Source organism: Oncorhynchus mykiss, chromosome 1 (assembly GCF_057628025.1).
Source record: "Oncorhynchus mykiss isolate SJ-2025 chromosome 1, ASM5762802v1, whole genome shotgun sequence".
NCBI lineage: Eukaryota > Metazoa > Chordata > Actinopteri > Salmoniformes > Salmonidae > Oncorhynchus > Oncorhynchus mykiss.
Window position 1 is genome coordinate 81,341,785 of NC_143022.1, and position 12,500 is coordinate 81,354,284.

The 12,500-nt window shown below is 41.0% G+C and overlaps 1 protein-coding gene across 2 annotated transcripts in view; it reads right to left on the bottom strand.

Annotated features, from left to right (window-relative positions):
- Positions 1-12,500, bottom strand: part of nrg3a (neuregulin 3a) — a 384,160-nt gene that overhangs the window by 155,750 nt on the left and 215,910 nt on the right. For both annotated transcript variants that reach the window (XM_036986111.2, XM_036986107.2), the window contains exon 2: positions 7,011-7,140. In XM_036986111.2, coding sequence (XP_036842006.2) covers positions 7,011-7,140 — 130 coding nt within the window. The remainder of the gene's footprint in view (positions 1-7,010; positions 7,141-12,500) is intronic.

The following is a 12,500-nucleotide window of genomic DNA, read 5'->3' on the forward strand; positions in this document are numbered from 1 at the left end:
TCAGAGAGAGTTCATCCCCTCAAACGTCTTCCTGACCATTTTCAACTGAAACTGTTCAACATGAGCTGTGTTTAGCTAGCAAATATGTTGCTAGCTTGGTTATCTCCTTGCTAGCTATCTAGTTGATCAAACAGAGCTGGCAATTGCATTTTGTCTAAACCAAAACGGTTGGATACACAAATAATAATAATAATAATAATAATTTGTGAAATCACAATGTAATGCAGTAGATGACATGGGGTGAGTTTAAAGTTCTCAAACCATATGACAGAAGCAGCTTTGATTTGATTGGCTGTTGCATGCCATTTTAATCACGTTTGAGTTGCTATACGTAACAGCAAAGTTTCTTGAGATGATGTTACTCGTAACCTGCAACTGCAACTAAAAATGCGTGACAGTTGCTTCGTGTAACCCCAGCCTAACAGTAGTAAATGGTGGTTTGATAAACTGAATTAATAGTTTGGGATGCGGTTTTCAGCTACTTTGAGACTTAGGGAAAGGGAGTTGATTGTTAATTTATGATTCTATGGAAAATTGTTGAGTTGAGGATTGTGGCTTATGGTAGAGAAATTAACATCTGTTGGACATTCCTGCAGTCAGCATGCCAATTGCACGCTCCCGCAAAACTTGAGACATCTGTGGCATTGTGTGTGGCAAAACGTCTAATTTTAGAGTGGCCTTTTATTGTCAGCAGCAAAGGAGAAATACTCACTAACAGGAATGTAAACAAATTTGTATACAACATTTTAGCGAAATATGCTTTTTGTGTGTATGGAAGATTTATGGTTTCAGCTCATGAAACATGGGACCAACACTTTACATGCTGGTTTATATTTTAGTCAGTGTACATTCTCATTCTTCCATTTCAGATGCACTGCAGTGTTCTGGCCCTGACCCTCTCAGTCTGCTGAGGCTATTGCCTAGGGATTGTTCAATGATATACCCTTACACGTGCAGCTAGAATAGACCTCATTAACAATGTTGAGAGATGAAACTGAAATGGTAATAATATTACTTCATTGACTGGCCTTTGACTGGAAACCATGCTGATAGGTCTGATTGTTGAGAGTGCTTTCATTTCAAAGGCAAATAACAACCAATAATTGTATCATTTTTCCCCAACAATCAAATCAGCCCTCTCTCACTTAATGTTATAGAAATCATCCACACCCAGTATCTGGAATCACTGTATACTATACAACACAGTTACAGTGACTCCATGTTCTTTTTGATGCAAGGGATGTTTTATGTATTTAGGACCAAGGGACATTCCCATCCCATAAACTTAATAGAAATAACAAAGACAATCAAAAAAATTGTGTTATTGCGGGCATAGCGAAATGCTTATATATATTTATAGAATACAGTGTATACATATGAAATGACTAAAGCAGTATGTAAACATTATATCAACATCATTAAAGTGACTCGTGTTCCATTATTAAAGTGACCAGTCGTTGTATATAGGACAGCAGCCTCCAAGATGCAGGGCTGCGTAACCGAGTGGAAGCCGGCTAGTGATGGCTATTTAACAGTCTGATGGACTTAAGATAAAAGTTGTTTTTCATTATCTCGGTCCCAGCTTTGATGCACCTGTGTTGACCTCGCCTTCTGGATGATAGCGGGGTGAACAGGCCGTGGCTCGGTTGATTGATGTCCTTTTTGGCCTTCCTGTGACATCGGGTGCTGTAGGTGTCCTGGAGGGCAGGTAGTTTGCCCCCGGTGATGCGTTGGGCAGACCGCACCATCAGGGTAATTTCGGAGGAACCTAACCCTTGATGTGGAACTCTCCATCTCCCATCTGGTGCGAAGAATAATATTTTCAAGCCTTTACTGTCCGCTTGTATCAACGTGTTCAAGGCCCAGCAGCCTGCACTGCAATCTCCCTGCACTGCAATCTCGGCCTCTGAAAGTCTCCAGCAGTCTTTTCAGACTGTGTTGCCACGGCAACAGGTGGCAACGAAGAACAACCACCACCTGATTGGTCTTGAAAATATACCTAAAGTTATAGTACTCCGACTTGGAGAGGACAGGTTTACGAACAGGAGGCACTGTTTTGATGCCAGTGCAGCTCCATCTTGACACTCCCGTGACTGTTGTATTGGGCAGGTCCAATGTTGAGAAATGTCTCAGTCCCTGGAGCAAAAACGTTGTGCTATCCAGGAGCACGAGTACAGGACATTAATAAGCGGCTCCCAAAAGTTTTAAACCAGCATCAGGAAATATTGAATTTCATTGTTCGTATGGGATTCAATGACATTATGAAGGGCAGCTCAGAACAGCTGAAGATGGGTTTTAAACAACTGATTGTGTCACGCCCTGACCTTAGAGATCCTTTTTATTCTCTATTTTGGTTAGGTCAGGGTGTGACTAGGGTGGGCAATCTAGTTTTCCTATTTATTTGTTTGGCCTGGTATGGTATGGTTCCCAATCAGAGGCAGCTGTCTATCGTTGTCTCTGATTGGGTATCATACTTAGGCAGCCTTTTTCCCACCTTAGTTTGTGGGATCTTGATTTTGTATAGTTGCTGTGTAGCCTGCTGTCACGGTCGTCATAATGAGGAGACCAAGGCGCAGCGTGATAAGCGTACATAACTCTTTTAATTAAAGAGAAGACACTGAACAAAACTATACAAAACAACAAAACGAACCGTGAAGCTATATGACAATTGCATACAGGCAACTAAACATAGAATAACAACCCACAAACTATCCAAGAATATGGCTACCTAAATATGGTCCCCAAACAGAGACAACGATAAACAGCTGCCTCTGATTGAGAACCAATCCAGGCAACCATAGACATAAAAATACCTAGACTAGAAAACCCCATAAACATACAAAAAACCCTAGACAATATGAAAACTACACAAACCACCCTTGTCACACCCTGACCTAACCAAATAATAAAGAAAACAAAGATAACTAAGGTCAGCGCGTGACACCTGCAGAACTTTACGTTCATTTTGTATTTTGTTGTTTTTTCGGTGTTCATTTTAATAAAAGTAAGATGTTTGCCTACCACGCTGCACCTTGGTCTCCTCATTCAAACGACGAGCGTAACAGATTGGGTCACTGCTTGACACCAACAAACTCCCCATAATATCTGTCCCTCTACCCTCCCTAAATCGTGGCATTGAATGTTTCAGCAGACTTTTAGCCCTCCATAACTGGCTACGAGACTACTGCAGCTCTGTGGGTATAACATTTATTGACAATTTTGATACCTTCTGGAAACAAAGCTCATTTTAGAAGGAGGATGGGATCCAACCAAATCATTTGGGTTCCTGGATCCTTTCACAGCATTATAAGGCTGCGTTGAGACAACGACTTATCAATGACCCAAGCCCAGCTCAGTTAATCCCAACCATTGTGTCTCTGAGTTGTCATAATGCTTCAGCAAATGTACATTATCCCAGGGGCATTGGAAGACACAATGTAAGTAACCTAATTACTGCCCTGAATGTCTCTGCTGATCCCACTGCTATTGTATACAGTACTCATGTGCCTATGAACCAGAGGGATGCTGTAGGCACTGAGGCGGTGTGCCCTAGTAGGAAGTCCACTGTGTGCAGCTCACCCTGACCTAACATAACTAGCATGAGCATGTCCACTTCTGCTAAGCTTCCTAGTAAAGCAATGAAAATAATCAAGCATCCCAGAAAAGTGCAAAAAATAGCTCACGTTAACATATGTAGCCTAAGAAACAAGGTTTGTGAAGTCAATAACTTGCTAGAAACTCACTTAGATAAGTACAGTGGTAGCAATACATGGTTATAACATCTACAGAAAATACAAACATGACAATGGGGGTGGTGTTGGGGTCTATAATAAGAACCACATTATTGTAAAGCTTAGAGAGGATCTCATGTTAAATACTGTTGAAGTAATTTTGATACAGGTTCATCTGCCTAACATAAAGCCCATTATTGTGGGAAGCTGCTATAGACCATCAAGTGTTAACAGTCAGTATCTTGATAACATGTGCGAAATGCTTGATAATGTATGTAATATCAACAGAGAGGTATATTTTCTGGGTATTGAATGGCTTTCATTAAGCTGCCCACTCAACAAAAATATTCAAACTGTAACCAGTGCCTGCAACCTGGTTCAGGTTATCAGTCAACCTACCAGGGTAGTTACAAACAACACAGGAATGAAATGATCAACATGTATTGATCACATATTTACAAATGCTGCAGAAATTTTGCTTTAATGCAGTGTCCAAATCCATCAGATGTAGTGATCACAATATAGGAACCATATCTAGGAAAACCAAGGTTCCAAAGGCTGGGCTTGTAGAGTGTATAAGAGGTCATACAATACGTTGTGTAGTGATTCTTGTGTTGATGATGTAAATAATATGTGCTGGTCTGTGGTGTGTAATGAGGAGCAACCAGATGCTGCACTTGACACATTTATGAAATTGCCTATTCCAGTTACTAACAAGCATGCACCCATTAAGGAAATTACTTAAATTGTTAAATCCTTTTGGATTGATGAGGAAAATTGTATGGTTGTGAGTGATGAGGCAAAAGGTATGGCAAATAAGTCTGGCAGCACAACCGATCGCAAACATACTGCAAATTGAGAAATCATGTGACTAAACTGCAAAAAAAATAAGAATGAACTATCCTATGAAACAAAGATAAATTATATAAAAAATGATAGTGAAAAATGTTTTTGTGCTCCTTAAATACATTTTGGGGCAAAAAGGCAAACTCAGCTCATTGAGTCAGATGGCTCATTCATCACAAAACCCACTGATATTGCCAACTACTTTAATACTTTTTTCATTGGCAAAATTTGCAAAGGCATGAAATTCCAGTAACAAACGGTGATACTACACATCCAAGTATATCTGAACAAATTATGAAAAACAAGCATTTTAATTTTGAATTCCGTAAAGTGAGTGTGGAAGAGGATTTTTTTTGGGGGGGAGGGTCAATCAACAATGACAATCCACCGTGGTCTGACAAATTGGATGGGAAATTATGAGGATTATAGCAGACAATATTTCCATTCCTATTTGCCATATCTTCAATTTAAGCCTACTAGAAAGTGTGTGCCCTCAAGCCTTCAGGGAAGCAAAAGTCATTCCGCTACCTAAGAAAAGTAAGGCCCCCTTTACTGGCTCATGCAGCCAACCAATCAACCTGTTACCAACCCTTAGTTCATTTTCTGAAAAACATAGTGGTTGACCAGATAGAATGCTATTTTACAGTAAACAAATTGACAACAGACTTTCAGCACGATAATAGGGAAGGACATTCAATAAGCACATCACTTATACAAATGACTGGTGAAATTTATGATAAAAAGATTGTGGAGGTTATTTTGTTAGACTTCAGTGTGGCTTTTGACATTATCAGTCATAGTCTGCTGCTGGAAAAATGTATGTGTTATGGCTTTACACCCCCTGCTATATTGTGGATAAAGAGTTACTGTACCTGTCTAACAGAACACAGAGGGTGTTCTTTAATGGAACCCTCTCCAACATAATCCAGGTAGAATCAGGAATTCCACAGGGTAGCTGTATTGGCCCCTTACTTTGTTCAATCTTCACTAATGACATACTACTGCCTTTGGGTAAGGTGTGTCTATGTATGCGGATGACTCAACAATATAAACGTCAGCTACTACAGCAACTGAAATGACTGCAACACATAACAAAGAGTTGCAGATAATTTCAGCATGTGTGGCAAGGAATAAGTTAGTCCTAAATATTTCAAAAAGTAAAATAATTGTATTTGGGACAAATCATTCACTAAACCCTAAACCTAAATCTTGTAATAACTAATGTGGAAATTGAGCAAGCTGTCATGGTCAAAACATAAAAAACAGATACATAAAAACATTTTCCTTAAAGTATATATTTATATAAGTTTTAATATTACTCTCCCCACTTCAACAACAAAAAAACTTAAATAGATGCAATTTTGTCCTTGAGACATTTAATTGAAGTAATGTAGAATTCCATTCATTTCTATGCAGGACTGATTGTTCTGGGGAGTGCCAATATGCCCGACAGGTGGCTTCAAAACCTCCCATTACATAGCATCAGCAATCCTGGGTTTATATAGATCATTGGGCCATACCTGAGGTGAGTTTTGACCCGAGTCAAATAACCATAAAGTAGCACTGTCTAAAACCCAGGAAATCCACTACTCTCTGAGATTCCCTTTGATGTGTTGGTGACTGTGTCTGTGTAGTACTCTTGGCAGCATTACTTCTGTGTGACATACTTTCAGAGAATTGCCATGGCTGGCACAGTAACAACTCCTCAGCATTAAAACATCAGGCCTTCGGTGACCTGGTCCCTTCAGAGCAGGTGACATAACAGAAGTCTTTGAACAACCAGCCGACTGGAATTTCTCAGATTATGATTTGGAAGGAGTTTGTTCTGGGACGTAATTAGAGAGGCCCAGTGTTTGAAAAGGCTAAGTGCCTCCGAGTAGTAGTCAAATAAGTACAACGACTTAAACTACTTCACCAATTACAATTCAAACGTGGACCATGTTCTCTTAATTTCTTGGCTCATCAATTAGGAATATTAACTTATTCATTCCTCTATGCCATTGTAACTTGGGGTGGGTAAATTGTGAAGAACCTGTTCCAATGATCACTTGCACTCAGAAATGTCTTTGCTGAAATGCACAGGAGGTCTTAGATTTCAAGCTTTGAATTACAAGTGTTGCACACGATTGTAGTTGTTTTCTCTGACCACCCTTTGGGGACAAACTTCTGTAAAAATGCCACTTTAAATCTGTCAGAAAAGGGACTCTATGCACCACAGCTGGTCAACTAATAGTCACCATCAAACTCACCACCTCACAGACATGGTCCCAGATACTGTTTCTTGGAAAAAATTATGTGGAACACTTATCAGTCTATAACAGTAGACTCTCTCAATCTACCCACTCTAATGCCTCTTTCACACACACACACACACACACACACACACACACACACACACACACACACACACACACACACACACACACGCCGCACCTGCAGTGTTTGTGTGGTCCACTCAGCGTCTCGATGACGAAGCATTCTCCATCGTTCAAGCAGTAGGCCAGGTCCTTCTCGTGACATTGCTTGAAATGCTCTGAGACCAATGGAGGAATGGTGGGTGATGCTGCAGGGAAAATAGAGAGATGACAGGAAAGGGAGACCGAGAAAGAGAGAGAAAAAAAGAAAGAGATAATGTTAGTAAAAAAAAACAAGGAACACACTTCATCAGTTCAAATTCACACGATAAGGCGTGTTTCCTATCCAAGACTGAGTCGTAAACGACCATGCACACCACGTGTCACAAATGCAATACATAGGACTCAACAAGGCACTCCAAGAAAATAACAAATCCTACAAACAAATTCCCCAGAAATGCCCAATAATGCCAAGCCGCGCTCTGCTGCAGCAGGAGTGGCCATGTGAGTGTTTTCCTATTTGCCTCCTCTGCAGGTTTCAGTAGAAGTGAAAGTGAACGTGCTGTAAGACACTGTATGGAAAGTTAATACAAGGCCCAGAGTGTTTGCCCAGCTCCTGGTACATCACTGAGAGAAGATGAATGAGGAATGCTGATAATCTGACCTGCTGTGAATGTCTGCAGCGTTTGGAACTTGACTCCTCTCAATTATCAATAACACCAAGCCTGATGTACACAGAGCTTACGCTGTGGGGAGAATATCAACTTTGCCTAAGTGATGACAGTTCTATTAAAAAGCTAGGCCATGCCTCAATGGTCCTTCATACATGGGGAGTTAGCCTAGCTAAACTGGAGTTGAGCCGTGCTGTTGTGTTTTTCATTTTACGTATGCTGTTTATTATACAGTGACAGTACACATTAATCAACATTTCAGCTTACAAATCCATGTAAATGCGTTGGAGTTACGTAGCTAAGGAACCAATTTACATCTGCAGTCCTGCAAAGAGTTGTAAGTTAGCAGACCTAGGTTGAAATAGTATTTGTTTTCTTTCAATTACTTTCATTACACTTGATTGAGCTTGTGTGGTGCAATATAACCAATGAATTATAACCTAAAGTGCAAATCCCACCCATATTTAGACAGTATTTGAAACAAAACAACTCCTGAGGATTTAGTTCATCACACCTGGGCCTGTATCCACAAAGTGTCTCATGGTAGAAAATGGATAATAAGTGCTGAGAATAGAGACATTTTACTCCTACTCTTATGGATAGAAAAAAAAGCTATGCATGAAGCCTCTTTAGTCAGAAGAATCCCACCTAGTCAACAGACATTTACGACACCTCATGAGCTGTCCTAATCAGTTAAGTGTTACTGGCAGGTGTCTTAATAGTAGAACATTGCAGCAAGTCAGTGGTTCCGGTGCCACATACAATTGCTTTGAAGTTATTTCTATAAGATCATATTTCTACACTGAACAGAAATATAAACGCAACATGTAAAGTGTTGGTCCGATGTTTCATAAGCTGAAATAAAAGATCCCAGAAATGTCTTGTATGCACAAAAGCGTATTTCTCTCAAATTGTGTTATTCTGTTTGTGAGCATTTCTGATTGCCAAGATAATCCATCCACCTGACAGTTGTGGCATATCAAGAAGCTGATTAAACAGAATGATCATTGCACAGGTGCACTTTTTTCCCACAACCACAGGCCATGTGTATGGGCAAATGGTTTTAAGATGTCAACATTCTGAACAGTGCCCCATGGTGGTATGGGCAGGCATAAGCTATGGACAACGAACATAATTGCATTTTATCCATGACAATTTGAATGCATAGAGATCCCGTGACGAGATCCTGAGGCCTATTGTCGTGCCACTCATCTGCTGCCATCAACTCATGTTTCAGCATGATAATGCATGGCCCCATGTCGCAAGGATCTGTACTCAATTTCTGGAAGCTAAAAATGTTCCAGTTCTTCCATGGCCTGCATACTCACCAGACATGTCACCATTGAGCATGTTTGGGATGCTCTGGATTGACGTGTATGATAGCGTGTTCCAGTTCCCGCCAATATTCAGCAACTTCACACAAACATTGAAGGGACAACATTTCACAGGTGACAATCAACTTCAATGATAAGGAGATGTGCCACACTGCATGAGGCAAATGGTGCCTACACCAGATTTGTTATTTAACTAGGTAAGTCAGTTAAGAACAAATTATTATTTACAATGACAGCGTACCCTGGCCAAACCCTCCCGACGCTGGGCCAAATGTGCGCCACCATATGGACTCCCGATCACAGCTGGTTGTGATACAGCCCGGGATCGAACCCAGGTCTGTAGTGAAGCATCTAGCACTGCGATGCAGTGCCTTAGACCGCTGCGCCACTCAGGATACTGACTGGTTTTCGGTTCCACGCCCCTACATTTTAAAAAAAGTATCTGTGACCAACGGATGCATGTCTGCATTCCCAGTCATGTGAAATCCACAGATTAGGCCCCTATAAATGTATTTCATTTGACTGATTTCCTTATATGAACTGTAACTCAGTAAAATCTTTTAAATTGTTGCATGTTGCGTTTTTGTTTTGTTCAGTGTATTTATGCTCCATCTATAAATAATATAGACCTACATACAACAGTAGCCAAACTCTTGTGCTTTTGACAATGATTTAATGTGAAGCCTATTTCCCATGATATGACTAAACACGTATGATATGACTAAACTAGACTAGGCTAATAAATAAACGTGTTTCTTTCGATTATTTAATTACCTACATCATGTTCTTTCAAGTTATCCATTTAGAGACCAACATCACGTTGTTAAAAATATGTATCTATATTGGGCATGCAACATTATCGGCAAGTGACTTGATGCCTACCATGTTACAGTGATGTAGAGTTGTTAAACGGGGGTGGCTAGTGAGTGTGTTGATATAACGGTAATATTGTAAAAATTCAGTTTTTTACAACCATCAGAATTGGTAAAAAAAAAAGGTTATGCATGCCAACATATTAGTTAAGAGTAGGCAAAGTGATCGTGTCAGGCGGAAATGATATCAAAGGTTTTACCATTACAACGTTTGATGTACAGTCACATTCACTGTGGTTTTCAGAAGTGTGCCATGTCGAGTTTACAACTGGTGATGTCTCATTGTGATTGGTTATTCCCCATCATTTGCAACAATGTCAATTAGTGTCATCGCTATATTTCCTTTGCGGTGCCTCAAACTGTCACGATTACCAGCTAAGATAAACTTTTATGAGTTGATTTGACTAATGGCTCAGAATTGTCTTATTCAGCTCGGCGGTGTCTTATTAACATCATGCTAAACCCAACTATGAGCTGGGAGTTTTTTGATGAGTTTCCGAGGGATCAGAAATACAATTAAGTCTAATTCTGCTATTGTTCATAGAGGAAGGAGTAGAACGGAGTAGATTCAGAAAGGGCATTATTATATTCATTATCACTGAATAGAGCTCACAACGACAGCCAGCATGTACATAATGTCCATGTCCATTCTAATTTGTTCTTCTACAAGCAATGCTTTGGTGTTGCTCCAACATGATCCCTACAGTATAATGTCCCCTGGGCCTTGCCTGAGAGTCCTTCCCATTGGCTCTGGTGATGTTACACTTAGATTCCCTGGCGTAAAAAGATATTTCATTTGGGGTTAAGAGCACTTCCCTTGCTGTGCCAGACTTTGAGAGGCACTCTTACTGGAGATGTTCCCCTCTTTGACAACACACGCAGTGAAACGAGCCTCAGTTCCTCTGGATGTCTGTGCATGCAGAGAGTCTCTCAACCAGAGGTCCACATCGTCAAGTAGCCAACATCCATGAAGCACACTGGAGAGCCTCTATTGTTTTAAACAACCTAGAACTGATTTTAATGCTAGGCTTGTTGGCTGTTCAGCATCACAAACTGCCCAAAGATGATGGCAGTACAACAGCTATTTTCTCTTTTTGTAATGAATTATGGAGATGTCACGACTCTTCAAAAGAAAGTTGGGAATCGAAGGACAGATGACTTCATAAGGAGACAGCTGCCTGTCAATCTCAGAGGAACCCAGGGGACATCTAGACCAGTGTTTGCCAACTCCAGTACTCCAGTACCCCCAACAGTACACCTTTTTATTGAAACCCTGGACAAGCACACCTGATTCAACTTGTCAGCTAATCATCAAGCCCCCAATGAGATGAATGAGGTGTGTTTGTCCAGGGCGACAATGAAAATGTGTACTGTTGGGGGTACTGGAGGACCAGAGCTGGGAAACACTGATCTAGACTCATCTGAGGAGAGTCCCTCCCATCAGATCAATGCACCACTATTAGGTCATGGATAACACAGGTTTCCACTCTCGTCCCCCCTCCCAGTGATAGGGTAAAACCAAAACGTGCACGTGGGGGGCAGGACCGAATTTGGGAAACCCTGCTGTATGGAACTGTGATAATGATTAAGGCATTGACACCCAGGGCTAAAACTATAGAGCTCCACTTCAGGGAGTTCCTCAGGGCACTCCAAACTGCAGAGATCGTTCTGTTTAGTCAGTATGTCAGCTCAGCGATTTGAGTGCTTGGTTTGAGATAGGTGTAGTGTTTCACTGCTCACATAGAGAGGTGATGTTGTGATGGCAGGGTGTGAAGAACACTTTAGGACATTGTGATTTCTAAGTTGAGAAATAGACCTTATGCTGTCTGTCGCATCCTTCAGTCTCGGTTTGTCTTTCTCTGGGAGTGTGTTTGTGTTGTGCAAGGAAGCGTTGGAGAAGGTTAAGGGATGAGATTCCCGTGGGCACCGTGGTAATAGCGTCCTTCAAAAGTGACATTCCCCCGATGCATTGCCTGGGAGTCTGACTGATAGTGAAGGTCGCTGAGTATCGATCGCCCAAGGAACAGAGAGTATAACGACAACACAGAACGAAGTGGGCCAAAAATGGGAAACAAGGGCTCCTGCAGTGAAATAGTTGTTATAGTGGGAATGCCCTGTTCTGTCCTCTCAGTACTATATCTTTCTCTGTGGCACGCTAGTTAGCAATGCATATGACAAGCATTCCATTTACGTTTTAGTCAGACGCCATTCCATTTACGTTTTAACAGACGCTCTTACCCAGAGCGACTTACAGGTGCATATAGTGTTAAGTGCCTTGCTCAAGGGCACATCGACTGATTTGTTTCATTTAGTCTGCTAAGGGATTCAAACCAGCGAGCTATCAATTACTGACCCAACGTTCTTAACCGCTAGGTTACCGCCCCTTCATCAGACGTTTCATTTTTAAAGCCTTTTTCATTTCAAAAAGGGGCGGGTTAGATGGATGTCCCCTGAGGGTACAGGAACAACCTGGAATAATTCTGCTGCAGGCTGTTTGTTGTTTGGTTTAGTGACAGTAGAACTGGCTGTGGTCTAAACCCCTTTCATAGCCCATTAATCTCAGTGTAGCAAGCATTTCATATCTCAAATTACACCATTAGCTGAATAGTAGTCTCAAGATAATGACTCAAATGTCCAAACTAATAATTTGCTTTTTCAAATTAAGGGGATCCAGTGCTCCCTCCACTGTTCT